Genomic DNA, 23,246 nt, shown 5'->3' on the forward strand with positions numbered 1-23,246 from the left:
GCAGCCGACAGCAACACAGCAGCTTTGCTAATTCCTATCCCAGTGCTCCGTCTCTGAACAGTACGAGAGAGATTTGCAAAAGACCTCAAGCTAAAGAGCTCTGAATCACACACCGCTGCAATCATCTTCGTCCTATTAATCATTAGAGACACATTCAGCTCTTATCAGTCAGCAAATATCAATAATTGATGAATAACCCAAGATGACTACGTCAACATTAACACCCGTGGACGTGCGCACACACAAAGATGCTCTGACACATCAGCGCTCCGCTTCCCCCGGGGACGTCGGCGGCAGCGGAGGGGGACAGGCTCCAGAGCAACGCAGACACTGCAGTCCTGCCTTCTACAGCTGGGAGCCGGGGACTTCAATTACCTTCCTTCCACGTGAAAGAACAGAATTTGTAAAATCTATTAGGCATATCCTTGCCAAAAGTCCACTCTTCTAAACCTCCTGGGAAAGATTTATCAGCTTCTCCTTTTCACACGATCTTTACAGCGAAAGTGTATCACAAACAGACCCCAGTAAAATCCAGGTTAGCTTAACGGTGGTTCACATTTGGAACCTGTCTGTCAAAGCCCAGTGATGCTTTGAAACCTTCCTGGAAAGTCTTGTGCATCCCACCCCATCCTCTCCCTGCAGACCGCTCAGAGTGCGCCACGAAGACGCCCCTTCCCAGCGGGACGCTGCGCTCACCCAGTGCGGACACCCTCCCTGCCCGTCCCACCGCCGCTGCGGACGCAGAGACAGGGCGAGGAGCGGGAGAGGTGGGAGCAGCAAAGCTCTCCGGGAACCACAAGGACCCAGCAGTCATTCAAACAATGCCAAAAAATCCAACCAACCAACCAGTCAAGCATCCCGGAGCCAGCCGAGGAGGTCCTTCCCACCCAGCTGATCGTAGGTAAGAGAAAGAGAGCACTCACCTCCCTGTTTACTTCTGTCAAGATAGATTGAAACCCTTCGGGCCAGACCTGTGAGAAGACAGGGATTAAGGGGTTGACGCTAAGGGTAAGTTGGTCAGCCACAGCAAAAATAAATCTTAAGAAAAGGATTAGAAAAAAGCAACCCAAATTAAAGGAAAGAAGATAACAGAGAAGCAGAAGCCCCGAGAGCAGCACATGCCTCCATCCAGAGAGCAGGCACCAGTTCAGTCACAGCACTCCCTGGGAAACCATCGACGGCGGCGCCTGTCACGTGTGAAGGGAGTATTCTGGCTGGCTGACAACAGCACAGATTTGACACTTCTTCTCGAACAAGGAGACTATCCTCTGCACGATCTGGTCCCTGTTCTGCAGTGAAATGCATCAGGCAGCGACAGTCGGAAATCCCCATAACTGACGGCATCTGTGGCGCCGAGGCGAGCGCAGAGCAGGCGGCCTCTGCCCCGGCGGGTCTGGGCTCCCCGCGGCGAGGGCGGCTGTGCCGGGGGCTCCTCTGCCCTGTCCTGCAGGGGACGGACAGATGGACGGATGGATGGGTGGATGGATGGACGGACAGATAGCTCGCCAGCACACAGAGAGCACCAACAACTTACAGGGGCTCCATTTAGACAACCCGTACGTCAGCCGCAGCGCAGCTTCTACCCACCAGGCAGTCAGGGAGCGCTGCAGCACAGGGGGAAGCGAGAGGCACCTTGGGACAACCCTGGGAAATCTTGCACAGGGAGCTCCAGGTATTCGGGAAGGGACCGAGCCGAGCGCTTCGCTCCTCCCCCAGCACCCCTTCAGAAGGGATACACTGGTTCTCTGTCCTGATCCGGAGGAGGGGAGACACGGCGGCCGTCTGCAGAGAGCCCCCCAAGAGCTGGGGAGGGACCAGCTGCGCAGACGCCGTCTGGTCATCGCGCAGCAGCTGCTTACGCTTCTCTATTTTTCCAAATTCCAGAACGGTACTGCTTTAGAGGGCAAAACCACTCTGACTGGGGGGTTCGCGGCTTGTTTCCCTGTGTGACAAGGAAACGATACAGACCATGGTGGTTTCGTTCAGGAGCACGAGCGTGGCCGCTTGTCCTAAGGGACAGCCCGAGCGGGGCGCGAGCCAGCCCGCCCGGCAGCGCACGCTCACAGCGGCTCCAGACCGAGCTCTCCCGCGGACACCAGGTGATGGTCGGGGCTGTGCTGCTCTGCACGCTCACGCCGCTCACCGCAGCCTTCACACACCTTCTTCTATAGAAATTGCCAGAATTCCCCAAGCCTCCTGCTCTGAAATCACAGCTTCGGAGCACATCGGGTTTATATTCTTCCTATGCTGCTCAATAGAAAATGCTTAGTTCTTCCTACGTCTTTTGAAACACCAGGCTATAAACACCAGGCGTTTTGCCTCTTTCTCGGCCCCCTCCATCGCTCGCGCTGGGACTCCCAGTCGCCACCGTACACTGCAGCCCCTGGTACCAACGCTGCTTTAAACACCCTGATTTTGACCGAAAGAGACTTTCTTGGTGCATCATGAGTGCAGATCTAAACAAGACCAACATCAACAGATCTTGTTTTGGAAAAAAGAGGGTGTCCACACAGGAGTTTGCCAGTGTTTAAATTACGACTCACCTACCCTGAGCCTCCAGTCAGCTATTACGCGCAATGAACTGGGGCCGAGCGAGAGTATCCCCACACGGGGGTGTAACACACCAACTTGGCCGTATCAGCTCATTTCTCTCACCTCGGGCTGCACACCACACACAAGTCCTTACAGAGCATAAAAGTTGAAGTTCTGCGCCTCACCCCGGTCTGCTCCTCCCTCTCGGGCAGCTCCTGAGCACGTTATTGTTGACCTCCCATCACTCCGACAACCCAGGGATGCTTTTCAAACTTCCAAAGGATGTATTTAGGTATTGTATATTCCTCTCTCCTTTTACAAGTGGGAAAACTGCCTGGAAAAGTCAGTATTCCAGTTGCTGTCAAGACAACTATTAAATTCAGAGATGAGTATGACACGGGGGGAAAGGGTGGGAGAGGAGAGATGGAAATCAAAAGCAGGAGCAAACAAACTCCAGCAAAACTCCTGAGCTCTGCAGCTTCAAAGATGTGTCTTCAGTCTCATGAGCCAGTGCTGGGCCACAGCTATGGTCTTGGCAGCAAAAGGTTCAGTCTCATTTCCAAGGGGACTTGATCCACACAGCTCTTTTGAAGTGACTACGTTTCTTTCTCTCTCCACAAAGCAATCTGTCCCTCTCTTCTTCTGAACCTCATTTTATTGCTCCAAAGGTGCAACAGGACCCAGACTTTCTTAGACCGTAAGGGAAAGAAAAGGGCAAAACCCCATAACCTTAAAGAGAACAGACTTAAAAGTGTCAACGCGCTCATTTTGGCAAGTGTAACCATTCAACTCTCACAGCTAAATCAGCTCTCGCCTCAGCTCTTGACCTATTCTGCAATGCCAAACACGGATGCTTCCAACCCTCCCTTCTGCACGGGAGGGCGCAGGGAGCGAGGCACAACCTGCAAACGCGACGCCTCCATGAGCTGCACGGGGAAAGTAAGGCAGGAAAACGGCATCAGCCTGAAGGAGTGCCGTCGCCGGTTGTCAGCATCCGCCCTGAGCGCGACGGATGATGCAGCAAGAAGCTGACGATGGGAGCAGCCCGGGGGAACTCCCAGTCGTTCGGGGGAGTCCGTTACCAGCACCAAGGAAGCAGATCCCGAATGCAGGGACGGCAGACCCTAACCATCGTCCTTGGGAAAGCTGCTGCTGACAAGAAGGAAACGCAGACCAACCCAACAACACGGCAAAGGGCAACTTGCACTGACTACCGGACACTTTCCTCTCCACCTGAGGAGATTCAGGGCCTTCTCCGCTTGGTGCATTACCACTGTTTTCCTCCTGCTGTTATTGACAGCTCTGCAAAGAGCAGGTTTTGGCCATGGCGACTTGCACAGTGTGCTGCAAACTTCCAGCAGCTTATAATCAGTTTTGTGCACATACCACAGAGAGGCACAGAGCCTAAAGCTCCCTCAAATACAGCTCCTCCTTCCTAAAACATCAGAGGTGAACCACGAGGTGTTAAGGAAAACATAACAGACACAAGCTCAACAAGGCAGCGCTCGTAAAATCCAATGAACGGCTGAAAGAGCTCTGTCAGACTCCTGTGATGAACCACATAAGCTCAGAAATGAGAACTGTCAGATTTTAAGGTCAGGATGAATTATGACGGTCATCTCATCCGACCTCCTGCACAGCGCAAGCCCGGGAGCCTCCCCCAGCCACTCCTGCATCAATCCCGCAAGTGCTGATTGAACCACCGCACAGTCAGAAAAACTCGTAGCCTTGATTAAAAATATTCAAGCGACAGAGAATCACATTAGAGCATCAGTACATCACCGGGTCTCAGCAGGACGAAATGTCCACCTCCTTTAATGTCCTAAACCAGACTTCAGGGCCACTGAAGGCGCTCTGCCGCTGTCAGCCTGTGTGGGGCCGGACCCCAGGGCTCCTTTGCACTGCTTTTTCTACCCGACTTCGCTAACGATCCAGGCAGGTCCGTGTCTAACTGCGCTGTCCTTCTGCACGCGTCAGATTTAGACTGCGTATCCTCTTGCCACCTCCTGACCCACAATTAACAGTGAAGAACACTTGCCAAAATTTGAGCTCAGGCTAAAGGAGGTCACAGGCGCAACATGCAAAGCTGTGCGAAGGCTGAGCAGCCCATCAGAAGGAAAGAGGCAACACGTGAGCTACTGCCCCGCCGGAGGGGAGGAGTAACCTCCTGCCACGACGAGCCCAGAGCAGGGCAGTGCCCAGTTCCACCGTTGTTCTACAGTTCTCTCCTCAGGAACACGGTTAAGGGGAACGCTTGGGCAAGACAGCGGCTGTGAAGCTTGAAAAGGCCGAGGACGTCGTACCCTTCTGCTCCCCAGCAAGAGGCTGCTCGGGTTGTTCTTCGGTGTGTGCGTGTGGGGTGGCTGCGTTGGGCTTTCGGTTTTGTCGGTTTGTTTTGTGAGAACTGGAAAACTAATTCCTCACCAAGGCCTGGCAAAAGGCCGTTCCAGAAGGCAGAGACTGTGGAACAAGGATGTTACTGACGGCTGAAGTTGAGAGACCCATTTTACTCTCCCCATCCCCAGAAAAGACCCGACCATGACAAATTGTTTTTACCCCGTCCAACAAAACTTAGCGGGGACCCACCTCGTGTAGTGGGCAGCATGTCTGACAGCCCCTGCCAGGCAGTCACCATCTCCGGGTTCTTCTCCAGGTCTGCAAAGTTCTTCCACACTCTGATGGCACCGTCATCTTGGGGAGCACAGAAAAAGAGAAGACAATGCAACATCACTGCGGATGCAATGCTCGTGATTACTTCTGCACAACACAGAAGAACAGAAGCGGAACTGCAGTCATACAAACTCCGAAACTGAGAGAGTCACTTGAACTTAATCTTTTTTATTAGTGTTGTTTTTCCTCTCTAATCTTACATCCATGAAACCTACAGCATTGTTCTACCGGGAACTCTTCTGGAAGAGCTTAACTCCTTCCCTCGAACAACACCTGACATTAGATGTCGCTCCATTTCTTTGACCCATTAATTTTCTCTCGGATTCGTCTCTGTCCTCTTTGCTATTGGTGCCGAGTGCTACAAAAGTACCCCACTAAATACAAAATACAACCCCACAGCAGAACTTGAGTCAAAGCCCAGCCCATCAGCAGCAAATCTTTCAAGAACATTGTGTATTTTTTCAATTTGTTCCCCATCTGTGAAACTTTTGTGCTAAGAATCAATAAATTGAAAGGAAGATGTCCTAAAGGCCCTCTCAGCTCCTCTTCCACCTCTCTTAATTATACCCAACCTGTACGCTTCGGCATGAAGTTTGAGAAGCTATTGAGAACACTTAGACCGACAGGTTTAGAACGGTTCCTTGGGAGAGAAGCAGATCTTACTCACAGCTTTACAGAGCAATGAATGGGAAAGAGCTCTTCATGCCACCCTATGTGATGCAATGGGGCATTTGAGAGAACCGCTTCCCCTGGGTGAGACACACGACTGCAGAGAAACTCGGAACTATTTGAGAAGTTTAGTGCTTAAAATAAGCCCTGCCTGCTCTAGACTTAAAACAGCACAGGGAACAGAAATTGATTTCTTCTACTTTGTTCGCAGCACGATTTCCTTTTCCGCTCTGGACTCAGCAGCTTTTAACCAACCGCCGTCCCGCTGCCCGAGGGGCCGTGCAGGAGGAGGTTACCCTGAACCTGCGATGAGAGGTAAAGACTCCGAGTGACGTCAGGAGCTGTGACTGGAAACGGTTTCAGCAAGTGTTTGACTTGTTAGTCATTTGAAAGCCTTTGCAGCACGCACTTAAGCGGTTGAGATATTTCAGCAGTGCCAGAAACAACTTTCAGCTTTGATCCTGGGAATGGCTCCTCAGCTGAGACCGGGCAGGTCGCGGGGAGGGAAGGTTCAGGCTGGGCCAAATTCACCGCGGGGACAGCCAGGGGACCGACAGCTCACACGGACTTCCATTCTGTAAAGGCCCCCCAGTGCTGCCCCAATATGTGGGAAAACATGTCACTTACCTGTAGCAGTCAGCAGCAGGGAGCAGTCCTGTCCGTTCAGGTACTCCATCGCTGTGATCCTGGTGTATCGAGGGTTCCCGTTGTGGAAATAGTCCAACTTTTCCCCTTTCTCCCAGTCCCAAAAACTGGGGGAGGAAAAAAAAAAATCATGTCAGTTCTTGGTTCTCTGTGCAAGCTGTAAAAGAGATCTACTCATTACAGCGAAACTAAAAATCATATGCATTGGATATAAATTAGTTTTTCTCCTTTGGTATTCAGCATCGTTTTATTAATAATGTACGCCAACCTTCTGCAAAAGAAAGAGGATAAAAGCCCCATTGTAAGTAACGATTACAGATGTGTCAGGGTCCACTCGCAGCCCTCTCACCCCGCGCCTCCCGCAGAAAAGGACTGCGCTTGGTGCAGTATGGCACCGAACTCCGGGGGGACTCTGCCCCGTCTGCCGGCCCCGAGGGAGGGAAGGATGGCCATGAGGGGAGCAGGGAAAAGGAACAACATTTGGCAGCGCTACCCCGTGCCAATCCATAGAGAGCCTTTGACGTGCCGCTCTGCACCGTCTGCGGGAGCTGCAGCGCCGCGAGCGCTCCGGAGACCTGGGGGAACTCTCACCAGATGCTGTCTTTGTCGGCCACGGCGATGCAGGGCGTGAAGGGGTGGAACTTCACCACGGAGGGGACGCCCGGGTTCCTGTTGAGGAAGATCTGATCGTCCAGCCGGGAAATGCCTGCGGGGGGACAGAGGCAGCCGCGGCTCAGTGCCGGGGAACCCCCCGCCGAGGGACGGGCTCGGCCCCCCCAGCTTCCTGCGTGTCACCCTCCTCCTCCTCCCCCCCAGTTCTCACCAACAGACCCCCAACACTCTCCTCCTTCAAGAACCTTCTCAGGCCCCCGTTATCCGACAGCCCCGGCTCCTCCGTGCTCGTTGTCCCACGGCTTAAGGTACAAACTAAAAATTGTGGGGACAAATCCGGGGCTCCTTTACTTTGGGAACTGAAGAGAAGGCAGCGAGCAAGCCCAGCCCAGCCCCCAGAATCACCCGCTTCTGCTGACAGAAAAATCAACAGTATTTTTTCAAAGTAAAAAAAATGAAAACACTTCTTGTCAACTTCAAAACTTCAGCCTGGAGAAGAGAAGGCTCTGGGGAGATCTTATTGTGGCCTTCCAGTGCCTAAAGGGGCTCCAGCAGAGCTGGGGAGGGACTTTTTACTGGGGCATGGAGTGACAGGATGAGGGGGAATGGCTTCAAACTGGAAGAGGGGAGATTTAGATGAGATCTGAGGAAGAAATGTTTCCCTGTGCGGGTGGTGATCCCCTGGGGCAGGTTGCCCCGAGAAGCTGTGGCTGCCCCATCCCTGGAGGTGTTCAAGGCCAGGTTGGACGGGGCTTGGAGCAACCTGGGCTGGGGGGAGGTGGCCCTGCCCAGGGCAGGGGGTGGACTAGATGATCTTCAAGGTCCCTTCCAACCCAAACGAGTCTGTGATTCTATGAAAACACCGTATTTCATTTTAGCTTGTGGATTATTTACTTAACCTTCCATTTCAGTTCTTTTAAATTTTAGGTTAATTTGCAAATGAAAAATATATTTTCCATGGAGACATTAAAATGATGGTTAAAGACCTTTCCCATCTTTTCTTTAGACCAGTTTGCTATTCACAAATAGTTTTGATACCCCTGACACTGTGAATTTGTGGCACAGTATGGATTCATCACACAAAACCCTAAGCCGGGGAGACATTTACTCAGTTCTAGTTTGTTGTAGAATGCAACCATTTAATCTAATTTTCATTAAAAGACTGTAAGTCTATTTTAATTCTTTTTAATATTTCACATTTTCTTTTTTTTTTAAATGAATACTGGCATTTTAGTTGCTCAGGTCAAGCAACCAAATATGAACGCTGTCTAGAAAAAGACTTAACTTCTTCAGGCAAGCATGAAAAATCTCCTTCTTTGTATTCAAGAAGATCCCCCAAGCCATCTCCTGGGCTCCAGTCTCAGTTCTGTATGACTCTGGTCCATGATCTTCTGCAGTTTCACGACGCTAAGCCACCCATTGCCCTGACTCGAGCCCAGCAAACCTCCAGGGAACGAGGTACACGCAGGAGGCTGAGCCTTGGGCAGTTCTTCACTCAGTAAATAGTTATTTCCAACCCCGCGCGCCTCAGCGAGCATCCCAGGAGAGGACCACCACCCTCCCACAGGGCTCTGCCCCCGGGAGCGCTGCCACGGGAGGGGCTCCCAGAAATGCCACCTCCGGGCTCTGCTAACCAAGGCACACACGCAGGAATAATTATTATGCAAATAAATATGCAAATTCCGGAGGGCACTTCACTGGGCTCCACTATATTGGAATAAATTCCTGTGCTAAAAGAATTGTAGCTCAACCGCTGCCTCATAGAGGCATAAAGAGTCATAAAAAAGCCGTATCAGCTTTCCGGAGAGTACAGCTAACGAAACACCAACCTGAGGCTCACCAGGGGGAAACGCGTGAGCGCACACAAAGCCGTATGTACAAGTATTAAAAACGTGATGGGGTATGAGGAGCAAGCAACCATTCACAGGGGTCAGCAGAGCGGGGAACGTGGAAGACGGTGCCGCGATGCCTTCTGAGCACGCGGAGGGCGGGTTCGCCGTGACGGCCGTCCAAGCAGCGTCCGACACACGCCAAACGCTCTGAGCCCTCTTGGCCAGACTGCAGCTCCCACGTTCACCCTACAATACCCTCTGCCTTCTACCCCTTTAAAAACATCACCCACAGCCTCCAGCCGAACTTTACAGGACAGGGAGGAAAAGCCCAAATGGTAAATCAATACCATCTGTTACGGTTCTCGGAATTATTGATTTCACGCCGACTGCTCTGGCTCTCGCGGAGGTGCTGGCTGTGGTCGGGTACGCGGCTGAAGAGCTCAGCTGCCGCCCGCCGGCCCAGAGGGCGCAGGAGCCAACACTGCAGATCGGACACTCCGCCAGTTCTCCTAAGCGTGGAGCCGGCTCTCATGGCGAGCGAGCTCAGGCTCCCCAGTCCCGACAGCTCTGACAGCTCCAACAGCGCGGCGCCCCGGCTGGGCACTCCGCTTGGGACCGACCACGGCGCTCTCTAACACAGCGCCGCGGTGCCGTTTTCGAAGGGGAAGGCAGACATGGGACATTTTAAGTGGCCGCCCCCCTGATCTGGCGAACAAACCCCGCGGCTGCCAACGGAAAGGTGAGTGACCGCACACAGCACGGCCTCACCTGCACAAGGGGAGAGCATGGGCACCTCCACCCCGAGGGGCAGCGCGGGACCATCGTTAGTGGGGGTTCTGCAGTTCAGCATCCTGACTAAGCGCGGGGCTCGGAGCCCGAGGAAGCGGCCTGCAGCGTGGGCAAGCGGGACGTCACTCACCCTTCTGGATGATCTTCTGGGCTTGCTTCCTGACACGAGCGTTGCGCAGAAACCGCCACTCTCTCTCCTTGCGAATCTGGCTCTCCAAGTCATGCTCTTCTGGGATCTTTCGGGAGATCAACATAGTCACAACACAAAACAACAGTAACGATCACAACTCCATGAATAGCCATTGTAACACACGCTCATACACATGCACGTCAGACTAAGCCATAAATTCTTTAGGGTCTCCAGCTTCAGGCAGTAAACAGAGGAGCTCACGGGACCTTATGTTATTAAATACTTGAACATCTTTCTGATCTAAATCTTCCCCGTCATCTGTAATCTCTTCCCTTTTCCTTTTGCTGTCCTACATTTTGTTTTGTCTGTAAGTCGTAGGTGTTTCTCCAGAGTGGCCGGGGGTTTCTGAGGAGCCGTGCACATTGCAATCGCCCGTCGCCGTAACGCGTGCGATGGGTCGGTAAGGAGCACTTTTCTGCCGCACACACCATCAGGGTAACTCCTTTCCCCCCTTAACAGCGGAAGCCCAATTTCAGTGCAGTACAGATTACTCTGCTTAACACTTTTCAGCTGAAAAGCATCACGTAGCAACCCTGAGATTAAAGAGAGAACCGAGCTTTGATACAGACCGAAAGCTCAGAGCACATTAAAATCTTTCTTTCATTGCTAATAGATGACTGCAGGCCAAAAAAGGCATTACTTTATTTTCAAATCCCTGAGACGCTCAAGTTACCAACATCATATTACACTAGTAACGGTAACCGTTTTACTTTCCCAGACCAGAACTGGTTCCGAGGCAACGACGCCCCCGTGTCACCTTGGTTTGACTGCACACAAAGTTCCACCTGAAAGCGGAGCGAGGCCCCGCAGCGGTACGCAGCCACTCCGACCTGGTTTATTCTCTTTATTCGCACCCCACAGCCCCAGGCTTCGGCGTGGGGTTCCTGCAGAGTCCGTCCCCAGCCAGAGGGCCGGGCAGGACTCCGCAGCAGCGCTGCCGGCAGCGCCTGTTGGGGTCTGGTAGGTCGAGGGGCTGCTCCTAACGACCGGCAGAGATCACGGCTATCCCTGCCCGTCGTCAAAGTACAGGATCAAAAGGAATAAAATCCTATGATCTCCTCCCCAAACCCACGGCAGGAGTCGCGTATGAGGTGTCTTTTATTTAACGCTTAAAAAATTGTCCGAGGCTAGTAACACCACTGCGCTAGAAACATCCCTGGATCAATTAGGGAGCTGAGATACGGGACTCTGATCCGGCCTCTTTTGACGAAGGCGGTTCCAAAAGGAGTAACTCTTGGAGAAGGGAGACATGAAGGACAAGGGCCCTTCGCTCCTTCCCCATCCCCCGCAAACACACACCTTTTTTTCTTAATGAGAAAGTACTTACATCGTCTGTCACTGTTACATAAACTGTCTTCAAAATGCACTATACCTTGGAACACAACTATTACTGAGCTGAATTTCTGCTTCTTCAAAATAAATAAAAAATAAGAAACCCACCCTCCACCTCTCCTTCTGGAAAAAAAAAAGAAAAGCACTATTTCAATTTTTCAAGAATACAACATCTATTAGAAAGGCAATGACAAATGACCAATAATGTAAAGCAATAAACAAAGCTAAGATAAAATACATCAAAGGAGATTTGAGAGCGGAGGGATTACAGCTACACCTTAATGCAAACCCAGCTTCTCTGGGAAGAAATTAAAGTGGGACCTAAAAGGCCAGGGGAAGAGAAGGGAACGAGCAGAACGGCGAATTCTCCCCAGACACCCAGCGGCTTTCACAGTTTCGCACCAAGACATTCGCAGCCGTGCAGTTGAGCGAAGCACTCTCCGTTCCAGCAGGTAGAGTACCGGGTTAGAGGAGCTGCTGGGCTTTTCAGCTCTGACGAAAAATAACTTCGCTCTTCCACGGAGACCGAGCAGGCGGTTCTTTTTAGCACCTGATACCAGTAATAAAGATCCCTCCCGTCAGGAGGTGTCCCAGGGTACGGTCCCTGGACGCTGCAGCATCAGCAGCCCGCGCAGGGCCGGACAAGCCTCAGACAGCGCTGGAGGTCCCGTCAGCGCGAGCGAGCGTAGGGTGGGAGGGAGATGGCGGGCTCTGCCGGGAGGGAGGCGGCGGGCACGCTCCAGTCAAGGGGAAGAGTGACGCACAGGGTTTGGTTCCCCGGTTTGCATCTGCGCTGCTGCTGTGCTGCTTCAACGTGACAAACCCGACGTCTGCACACCTTCCCCAGCAAAAGCCCCTCCTCCCCCCGAGCAGCACAGAGCGGACGGACGGCTCTACCCGGTCCGTTCCGCCCACGGTGCCACCGTCCTGCAGCGCCCGCCGTCCTCCTACGCTCTAGGGCGGCCTCTGCCTCCGCAATCGTCTCTTTGCCATCCTCGCCTTCCTCTTCATCCTCTGAAGACGGGACGAAGGGGCGTCCCAGGTGCTCGCCCAGAGGACGCTGTGTTGTGAAGGGGTTACAGCCGTGTCGCGCTTTGCGACGCAATCCAGCTCCTTGCAGTAGAAGAACACTGAGGGCATATGTGAAAGTCTTGGCTTGGGTACGGCTGACTCGATCAGCCATCCTCTGTGCCAAAGGCTCTGCAGACCGGGGTTGTCAACACCTTGGAATTCGTAAGGGAGGTTCCTGCAAAGATGCTTCCGCCAGGATCTGTGTGTGTCCAAGAGCTTCCCCCAGGCCCAGCTGGGATCACAGCTGAAAATGCCCAAAATACACTCGCTGAGCACCAGACGCCCTCGGTGGCTCCACTTCTGATCCCGACTCTGGGTCTCACCAGTCCCAGGGTTACCACGAAGCTGATTGATGCCGGTTGTAATTTGGTGAACGGGCAAGTTAAAAAGAGAAGTACCGGGCCCTGAGCCTGCACAGCACAGCGAGACACCTGCAGGACTCTGCCACGCTGTGGGAGGGTGACGGAGCTGGGAGAGAAAACCGGCACAAATAATGCAGAAAAGTCCCTGTGGGTCCTTCCAAAGTGGTATCAGAGAGTAAACGTACAATACCCATAATGAAATAAACTCTGCTGAACTCAACTTATCCTTAAAAGGTGTTGCCAATAGCCGAAACCGAGCAGAGCCGCTCTGCGCGAGTTCAGTTCCGTGTGACACAGGCAATTAGTGTACTTTGGCTACAGGGGCAAGGCTTCGGCCGACCCAGCAGAAAGAGTCAGAGCGTGCAGGAAAACGCAATCCTCCCCTCCCCCCGCCACCCCCCGGGACGGGGCTGTGCGGACGCGCCTGTCCGGAGGGAGCAGTAACCTACGGAAATGCGAACGCCAGGGAACACGTCGCGAGGGAGCTGCTGGTGACACACAAGCACGGGAGTCCGTCAGGATGCACGCGTGTAGCAGAGCCGTGACCTCCAGCCGCTGCTGGGAAACCAGAAATTATTATTCAGCAGAACTACCTGTTCAGGCTCATCATTCACGTCCTCGTCTCCCTCCCAGCCGGCTCCCATTTAAGCATCAGAAAGGCATTTTAGTAAACAAGAGCCCGGTTCTGGCTGTGGCTCAGCTCCGCCACGCAGAGCTCCCGGAGGCAGGTGGGAGTCACGAACAGCGCCACGCGATGAGGACCATGACACGCCACCGACTCCCAACACCTCTGAGCTTCCGCCCGGACAGAAACCAATTACGACTCCGAAACCTCCCACCAAGCGGAGTCATTTGAAAGCCAATGAAGTTTTTCTTCTTTAACACTTTGTCTCTCCCTCTCAACGTGGGAGTCGGCGTTCGGAGGGGAGCGGGGAAGATTCAGCTTTACTGTATTTACAATGGCTCCGGTCATAAATACAGTTTTTCCCCGGTGGCGGTTACTGCAGCAGTCGCAGAGACGGCTCCTCCTCTACCAGGACTGGGAGCAACGGCCAAGACGCAGTGCTGAAGTGAAGGCAGGGATTTATCGGGAAGGATTCCTTATGTAATTCTCACCTTCCAGGATGCTCACCAGCTCCTGCCTGCATGTTCTGCCAGCCCTGGCAGTAACAGACGCTGGCGCCCGCTCCCCTTGCTCAGGGCTTCCTGACAGCTGGCACCACCGCTTTCCTGTGCCGCTCGCTCCAAGGCCGCCCGTGGTTCGCAGAACAGCCTTTTGCCACAGGAGTTTTTAGGAAGAGGAAAGACTTTTGTAGAGATCAGAGCTGGGGTAGGTATCTGTTCTTCCTGGCACACTGAGGATCCACAATGCAGTATTCTCTTTCTCCATTTATTTGATTAGATAATCAATAAATCAAATCCGGTATGATGGCTTGAAGCGGAGCCAGTGATTTACACTGGAAATTAATCCCTCAATCTTTCCAGTGAAAGCATTCTCAGAGCAAGGTCTATGAAGCAAAACTAAATTCATAAATTAAATATGACTAAGATGCACTCACAGTCATTTTATGTTTATTCATTACAGGAATAGTTGTCTTGTCTTTCCCTGTTTATGATGGTAGGCAGCATCTCCAAATGAAGTATTGGAATTAAACATCAATGTCATCTTTTTCCATCAGCACTCGGTAGACTTTACTCTCTGCCCTTTTTTTCGTGAGGCTGAAGTTCCCACGGGACCGCAGCACCAGCCAGGGCTGTTTGTTCCTCGCGGCTGCAGAACAGCGGTTCCAGGAAAGCGGCACTGCACAGACGCTCAGCCCACGGTGGGATCCTGCATGGCCCGTCCTGCCCCACCACGGCACCGGCCATCGAGAAACGCCAAAGAGAGCTCTCCCCGTCCCCTGCAGACACACCGCCCGCTCTAATTACAGAGATACACATATTCCCTCGCAGTACAGCATAATGTGCAAGTTTTTCTGCGGAAACCCTCTGCTCGGCCTTTTAAAGCTGCTTTACAGAAGTAATGGGGAAATCAATTCTCTTCCTTCTTTTATTAGAAAACACAGTTTTGTTTCGCTCCAACTTTACCGAAAACGTTGCTGTTGAGGACAGTCTGTGCCCAGAAAACTCAGCCCCGGTCAGTGGGTGTTTCCAAGCGAAAGCACTAAGGAAAGCGTGAAAAGACGCAGCGCTGTCACACACGCTGCCCCTCCGCTGCGCCGGGATCCGCCGAAGGGACAGACCCTGCGCGCGGCGTGCGCACAGCGGTGCGGCACCCGAGTCTCACGGCGAGACACCGAACACTCTGGGACTCGCTGGGCTGCAGCGGAACCCTCAATTTCCACGACTCCCCCTCCCTGCCTTCCCTAAAGAAGTACAGGAAAGCTCCATATTTTTTCATCCCTCTCCTTCAGTAATTTTCTCTATTTTATGCACATGAAGTACTAAACCCATACAGACACCCCCCTCCCCATCTACCCACTCAACCTGCCTTTGATTGGCTGTCTACCATGATTTATTTTATTAATAAAGACACCCCTCTTCACCGGGAAAAGCTTTCCTTAGAAAGTAGACAAATGTTTTTAATAAGAACTAAGAACCAGAACAACATCCTCCTCCTCTTGTGCTCTCTCCCGGACTTGAATCAAGACACCAGAACTCATCTTGATGAGGGAAAACCCTGGCTGAAAAGCTTGACCAAGCAACCAAGCCCCACGGGCCAGATGTACGTCCTAATGAATTACTCCGCTAACGATATCAGAAGAAAGTTAAATTCACTGGCAGCTGAGGAAGTGTCGGGCAATCACTTTACCATCTAGTCGCCCCTCCTGGTGATGCTCTAAAGGAATCAAAGCCATGCAGAAACTGGCTGCCGTGTGACTAGTTTTCTGATATCCTTGAACTTGGAGGCAATTACCTCACCTGATCATCAATTTAACGTGCCTAAAGACTGGAGGGAGAGGTGACGGATGGCTCAGTAGCAATTCTTGGATGAGACAGCACATAAACCGTACAATTTCTTCATCATTAAGATTTCAATATCGGTGGTTGGATACAAACACCCAACGCCGAGTTGGTCAGGTAATGGCATTCATACAGACAGTGGATTATTATTCACAGAAACTGCAATACCTCCAAGAAATTAAGCTGAAATTTCTGTTACAGTTTGTGCTGCTCGACTCCCAGGGTACCTGGAGGTTTGCCTTATCGCGTTTGCTTATAATAAGGTGAGATTTACGGCTTGCTTTTATTTCATACTTAAAATTGAAACCTGATCTCTGGCCAAAAGATTCTGGGAATTTAACATTTTCTGTTTCCAGTCACTGATGATCTTTCCCCGTCTCTTAAGAGCTCTGTTCTGCTTTTTCCCAGGAACAAGGCTTCAGCGTGTCTCTCACTTCACATAAAGCCGGCGTAGCTACCAGCACACACTCACTTCTAAAGAGATCTCAACAGACATTTGTCATTACCACCCTCATTCTTGCCATAATAGAACTTTAAAAAAAAACAACTTTAAAAAACAACAATGATGCTTCCAAAGTTTGTCTCAGGCGGTCACGCGTAGGTCCAGTCACCACCACTTTCTCCTTTGTAAGCTGAAGGCATCTACAGAGGGTGCCCGGGAGCAGAGCGCAGCTCTGCAGTCCCCCTCGAGTCCAGGGTCAGCCTGACCTCAGCGCAGAGCACCTCCCGCTGCCGCTGGCATTACGCGGTCTCCACCCGGGCGGCAGTCTGCCCCACTCCTCTGCTTGCTAACATCACCACAGCCAGGAAACTCCGCTAGAATGTCAGAAAGAAAAGAGCACCTCTTCCTGCAGCCTCTCACAGCCCTTCCTGGAATAAAGGGCCTTCCCTATTCCGTTTATTTATATAAGAAGATCAAATTTAATGCAGTTTTCAATTTACAGACAAGCACAACATTCATAATGAACCAACTCTGCGATGCAATCTGCAACTGTGCAAAACTGGTGGATCTGGACCACCCACTGAACCTCTCCTCATTTTCACGTTCTTTCTCGCCCGTGGCCCGCGGGGCGCAGGGCTTTGGTCCGGCTCTTTCCCCAGGAACACACCACCGTCCCCTCTGTCCCTAACTCTGCTGCTCCCTCTGATGATTTCTTCCCCCTTCCTTCACCAGCAGAGTGGCGGCGCAGCTCCCCGGAGCGGCACCGTGCAAGCAAATCCCGTCCTCTCCCTGCCCGGCAGAAGAAGGACGGGGCGAGGGGCGGGGGAAGCCAGCAGGGCGCCCGCTCAGGACAGCGGCGCTTTCGAAGAGCTGCAGTGCCGTGACTCAGAAAGCATGCACAGAGATAACCAAGTGTTACCTTCATGACCGGCTGAGCAAAATACTTCGCGCTCCAGTCACAAAAGCCCGTCTGCACTGTGGCCGAAATGAAACTTTTGTGTCCCACGGTGTCATCGGCGTCGTCGGTCGTCTGTCCAGAAAGAGAAGAGGAGGTTAACCCACGTCCCTCCCCTTCCCGCGGGCAAGAGGCACACACAGTCACACCCAGGTTGCCTTCAACGCAGCACCGGGCAGAGAAAAGCTCAAACACATTGCCAAGGATACGGAGTTTTTACATCTAGCTTTCAGATCACTGTCATCACATTAACTCTTTTGAAACGCGCCAATTCCCTCGTCCGCACAGCACAAGACATAACTGAGCTGCTGTATGAATCAGGGCTGAAGCATCAGCATATCATCAAACTGAAGCCCGGGATGAGTTTTCTCACCGTCTCCCAAGCATCTGGCACGAGAAGCAGTGGGGCAGTGAAGGTGATTCAGGATAAAGCACAGCCGGACAACAGCTTCACATCAAGGGCACGTACGGATCGAATGTCTCTTACGAGCACAAGACATCCGAAAAGAAATCGGAAAGACCACTCCGTTCAACCACGTTCCATCCGTTTTTTCAGAAATACGACCCTGGCTACCGCTGCCGTGCCCATGAGCAGTGAAGGTGTTCCTGCAAAGGCTTCGACGTTTATTTTTATTTTGTAATCACACAGAAGAATTGCCTCTCCACCTCCCAAAGCTTCTGTGAGATCCCTCATTAAAGAAAGGCAGAAATGCCAATTTAAGTGAAGAGCAGTTACTTCTCAGCAGTCAGAAGAGCTGGAAGCTGTGCCGTGCGCTTCTCCCGGGGACTGCGATGCGCACACCTCACCGCTTCGGACGGCAGCATCCTTCCCTCCCGCAGCGCCAGGAGGGATGACAGGAGGGTCAACGTCTCCCTCCAGCACGCTCGCTGCCTTTTCAGTTTCCTCTCACCCACAGAGCCCGCTCCCGGAAAATGCTGGAAATGGGCTGACATAGAGGGAGAGGTGGACACAAAACTACTGCCACACGGCGGAATCCTGACGCCGGTAAGTGTAGTCTCTTAACATCACCCGATGGCCACAAGCACATCCCAGCGAGCTTCAACGCGACCGTATTCACCCGACATGACTCATCTGAAGGTGACATTCAGAATCCTTTGTGCATACTAAAAGCTGACTGACTGCTCTACTTGGCACCGCATCACTCCTTCCTGCTCCTGTAGATGGAAAACCGCCCAGCACCTGACGGCTGTCTTCCGAATGCTAAACTGTACGCGAAACCCCTGTTGGCTCGCTCGCATGCCGACAAGAGGAGTCCCTGCCCCGTCCTCCCCGAGGTGCTCCCAGTTCCTCGCTGACCGGCTCTCTTCCAGCAGGACGACCTGCAATGAGCTCTGGTCTTCCCAGTAACGGTCTGGGCTCACACTCTCCCTTGTGCACGGTGAAGAGGGGCTGCCGCGCGTGGAGCGCGTACAGGCTGCTGGAACGGAGGAGGATATTCTGGTGCAGAAGCACCCATCGGTCTCTCCGGAGGAACACCCGGTTGCGTGTTCGAGGAAGAGGAATCTCCCCTTTTTCCTCCTCGGCCCCTGCTTTGCCGGGGTTGGAGAAAAGGCATCCGAGGGTCACGGGTCTGACGCTGCGTTATCGCTCTGGCAGACAAATGTTTACGACAGAATAAACAATCAACTCTGATTAAACACTTCTTAGTAGCAGCAGAAGTGAGTAACGCCCCATCAAAAGCTATAAACCAAAATTTATCCTGAAGAAAAAAAATTAATCTATTTTTACGTTATTAGTTAAGAAGCAGCCAGCCTGCAGCTAAGAGCAGCTAGAAGCAAACAGGAGATATGTAGAAATAACATACAATGAACAGAACGTGTAACAAACCCCAGTGGAGCGGGGAAGCAGTCAGATCGGAAAGGAAAGTCTCTTACCTGTTCTGGCCCTTTGTCAAACATTTTTCTTGTCCTGGGGAACTGGTGGGAGTGGGGAGTATACTGAACCCCCATGTTGCCGACGTTGGCAGGTCTCACAGATGTGATGTCCCGACTGACCGGCTGTTTTGTCACATCGTTTGTCAGGCTGGAGCTGCTTGTACTAGTGGTTGGCGGTGATCCTCTAAAGATGGAAGAGGGAAAGGCTTTAGACAGCACTGGGCACCAGAGGGAACCGCTGAAACGTGTTCCCGGAACGTCGCAGTGAACTGCGATCCTGACGCCTTTTCCACCTTTGACAATCAACCTGGTTTTCTACAGACCAAAGACAGTTCAACGCTCCCTCTCACGGGAGAAACACAGCGCTGCCCCACAAACACGAAGGGCAGAGGACACCGCCGTCCTTACCTGGGCCATTGCCTTACTCTTGCATGTGAATTACACTACTTTTACTTTATTTCTTTTTACTTTCTTTCTTTCTTTCTTACTTTACACTTCACTGCTGCGCTTCCTCTACGAAAACAAAACAAAGCAAAAGAACACAGTCCCCCCATCCCCTCCAAAGGCAAACCCCAAAACTAGAGAGAACCTTCACTGCGCCAACTCCAGACTGAGGATAGAAAATGAACATTTTGGGAACCCGCAGGCCCAACAGTCCTGCGCCCACAGGGCACCACGGCGGACCTCAGGCACAGCAACCAGCTGCTGCGTTTCAGTGGGGAGACTGGAAGTCCTGTCAGCCCACAGAAAAGCATTTTAATTTACATGTAAACCGAGACTGATCTTATTGCACAGCTACATTATACTATCAAAAAACATTAAAAGCCCATCCCCGTGCAGTTCTGGGCCCTTCTTTTCAACTGTGAATCTTACTGGTGCACACCGACTATGGGGCTGCGAGGTCTATGGCGTGGCGTTTTCCCTCGGAGAGCAGGTCTGGGGGAACAATCAGACTTTCGGATCCTAGCTTTACCCACACCGTCACCTCGCTTTCACTGCAGTTTAGGCACGGCCTGTTGGCCATCAGAGAACCCCGGCTTTTGTCAGCTCAAAGTGCAGAAGACACAGATCGGACTTCAGCGGGAAATTTGGCTACGGCACAGGTCAGGCCAGAGTGCACCAGTAAAGCCAGCGACAGCCAGCTCTTCAATTCGTCGTTAGATAATTAGCAGGGCTTGGCACTCTTTGCCCTAAAAGGAAAACCAGGGAGAAACTCCCCATCTTTTCCCACAGCTTTTGCTTCTGACCGCCTTACCGGTGCTACAACAAGAAGCCACCGAGACCTGGGCCGGGTCCCCCCCTCGGGCACCGCTGGCCGGGCAGGGAGCGCCCAGCCCCACCGCCGCAGGAGCGCCCGAGAGCGGCGCTGGCGCTTACCCGACTTGGTGGATGTGCATGCCCTTGTTGGTGGGGCTGGCGGGGGCGGACTGAGTCAGCGAGGAGGTGTCGAGGATGCGCTGGGGGCGAGCGTTCACTGTCGCCTACAGGAAAAACACAGCAGAGTCCTGAACAGCCGAGACTGCACACCACCAACCCCGGGGTTTGCTGCCTCGTACAAGGGCACACCTGGGGTTAAATGGAGTCAAGCTCTGCCAGTGTGTGTGTGTGTGTGTGTGTGTTTAAAAATGCATATGAAAAAAAGCCCCTGTGCAGTTCCCAACACATAAGATGACTTTACTACTTTTTTAGTCAGAAAACACTTACCGGGAGGTACCCTTTTGTTCCTTACAGGGAAATGGCTCTGACTAATGCATAACCCCAAACAGGCTCCAGCCCCAGCCCCGCACCAGTCCCCCGACCCCAGCAGACAGCCCGGGGTCCCAACTGGCACCAGAGGAGCGCATTTCCCACCACCACCACAGCCCGTGGTGCCCCAGCACCGCTCCGACCCCCACTTCACGTCCCAGCCACAACTCTCCCCGTAAATCCCACAGCTGCCTGTGCAACTGCCTCCTGTTGCTGCTCCATCTCCCCTAACGAGCTCCAGAAAAGCCGGGCTCTCGTTAGGGGATGCCCTTTCCACTCTTAGGAGGAAGGCAAGGGATTCACACGGTTGGGTTGCTCCGAGCTCTACGGGACACAGCCCGTCCTCCCGCAGACGGGCAGCCCGGTGCTCAGCCACCAGCCAGAAGAGACCCGTTTCTGAAGGAGCCTGAGAAGGTCTTGCCCGTGCTCCCGGGGAAGGCCCCAAGACACAAGCCAGGGGAAAGGCAGCAAGAAGCGCAGACAGCCCCACCGCCGTCGCGCAGCCCTCCACGCTGAGCGCGCTGCTCGCACCGTGCAAACAAACCTCTCCTGCCTACAGACTCCCTCCTCTTCCACGTTACCCCGCCTTCCGCGAAACGCTTGAAATTCCTCACGTATTGGAATAACTGTTAAAGGCGGCCCCCGACGGGCACGGAAAACCCAGGGGGACAAATCCCACAGGCAGGGTAACCTTCCCCCCCCCTCAAACCCCACGGAAAGGCGCATCTCGGCCCAGGCGCCGAGCGGGGCTCTCGGCGATGCAGTGGGGTTGGATCCATCCGAAACCACCCTGAGCAAGGTACGACCCGCAGCGACCGAACGCAGAGCACACGAAAAGCGAGAGCTGCGCGTGGTCTTCTGGAGCCCAGACAGCTAACGAGCCTTTTATAAGCCAACGCCTTTACAAGGCAGAGCCAACATCCCTCGTGAAGAACAGCGCCTGCCTTCGCGCTCACAGCCCACGCGCGTCTGCCGCAGAGAGGGCGCGGAGGTGGTGAGCCCGGGAGACACCCTGCCCTCCCCTCGCCGGAGCCAAAAGGCCGTCTGAGACGACCTCCGCTTCTCCCTTCCTCAAATGCCCCAGCGCGGGTTCCACCCCGGGCTCTGAGCAGCACTCCTGAGCACCGCCTGCGGGGCTCCCGCGGGCAGGACCCGAGAGACCGTCCCCCGCGGCACACCTACGGCGCAGCGATGCGCCGGACGGCTCTGGTGGGGAGGGCAAGCGCCATCCCCTGCGGCGAGCCGGGCTGCCCCCGCGCCAGCCCCTCCTGTGAGCCAGGCTCAGCCTGTGGGGTATTTTCCTGCTTTTCGCACGGGGGCAGGAGCGGTCCCAAGGGCCACTCGTCTCCCCACGGCTCGGGGATGCAGCGGGGTCTCCGGAGGGCAGGGGTTACCACACAGGGCTGGGACAGATGATCACGCCATGAGGATGGAAAGAAAGGAGAAGCAATTATCAACTGGTGACATATTATTATTCATAACTAGTTTTAATTAGCCGCAGAAGGCTCAGGTTTAAGATTCTGGCAGTCAGGTCTCTGTCACCCGAAACGGGTCAGGTCACCTCATTTCACAGCAGAGGGACAAGGTCGGCTAACGATGGTTTGCTGAAGGGGTACGCAGAGAGGGGAGCGTGGCAGACAGCCCTCCTTTTCCAGGGAAAAATAAAAAAGCCATTTCTTTTCTGAACGCAGCGAGCAGCGCGAGTGCCGCAGTTGAGTGATATGACAGCGTATTTTACTGGAGGCAGCAGCTCCCCGTTTCCCGGGGATTTGCTCCTCTGCCAGTCAAATCATCTCTTTTCAGGAGGGGAGATGGTAATTCATAATTTTGCAAATTGATTCCAGGTTAAAAAAAGAAGAGCACACTGTCAGAATTACTTGCTTATGCAGAGAAAAGCCTGTACCAAGGAGTGATGTCGTGGAGAGATAACTCCTGGGATAACTCAGCCTCAAGCCTTCCTTTAAAAACAGCTGGATGAAGCAACCTGGGAGGAAGCAAACTTTCCTTAATTAATTGTGATTTCAAAAAGTCTTAAAAGGCCAACATCGATTACTGAGTCCTTTTTGTTTGTTTTGGTGCAGGCAAAGAGCGTGGTTTGGATTTTTTAAAAGATCAGGCTGGGAGCGAGAGTCGTACCGTTCCAATCTGCATCATAAATATAAATCACAACACAGCCGCAATCTGTGCGAGAACTCGCAGTGTCTAATCAGCCCGGGAAATAAACCGGCGCCTCTCACATGCAGGAAGGATGCCCGTCTGTGCAACCTACTCACCGGCTGCTCAGAAAGACATCGCCCCAGTTAAAGACCACCGGCGTTCTCCGGTAGACAAAGATCTATATTCATGGTGCCATTAAAAGTCCTGCGTAAGACCGGTCTCGTTTGAAAACAAAAAGTCTGCTTTTAATGCCCACAGCGCCTTGCAAATGACTGCTTCACAAATGCAGACGCTCTCAGACTGGACTTCTGCGCGGTCACAAAACTCGCAGTACCGGTCCCGTGTTTTACCGCAGGGCATGAGGAAGCGTAGCAATATCGAC

General features: G+C 53.0%; 1 protein-coding gene across 2 annotated transcripts in view; it reads right to left on the reverse strand.

Moving 5' to 3' along the window:
• Window positions 1-23,246, reverse strand: part of RPTOR (regulatory associated protein of MTOR, complex 1) — a 152,536-nt gene that overhangs the window by 13,173 nt on the left and 116,117 nt on the right. For both annotated transcript variants that reach the window (XM_009886827.1, XM_009886826.1), the window contains 7 exons: window positions 20,339-20,442; window positions 18,962-19,145; window positions 17,030-17,140; window positions 9,880-9,985; window positions 7,108-7,222; window positions 6,499-6,623; window positions 5,119-5,223 (listed from right to left, as the gene is read on the reverse strand). In XM_009886827.1, the coding sequence (XP_009885129.1) occupies window positions 5,119-5,223; window positions 6,499-6,623; window positions 7,108-7,222; window positions 9,880-9,985; window positions 17,030-17,140; window positions 18,962-19,145; window positions 20,339-20,442 (850 nt within the window). The remainder of the gene's footprint in view (window positions 1-5,118; window positions 5,224-6,498; window positions 6,624-7,107; window positions 7,223-9,879; window positions 9,986-17,029; window positions 17,141-18,961; window positions 19,146-20,338; window positions 20,443-23,246) is intronic.

This window comes from Charadrius vociferus, unplaced genomic scaffold, assembly GCF_000708025.1.
Source record: "Charadrius vociferus isolate BGI_N301 unplaced genomic scaffold, ASM70802v2 scaffold1116, whole genome shotgun sequence".
Lineage (NCBI taxonomy): Eukaryota > Metazoa > Chordata > Aves > Charadriiformes > Charadriidae > Charadrius > Charadrius vociferus.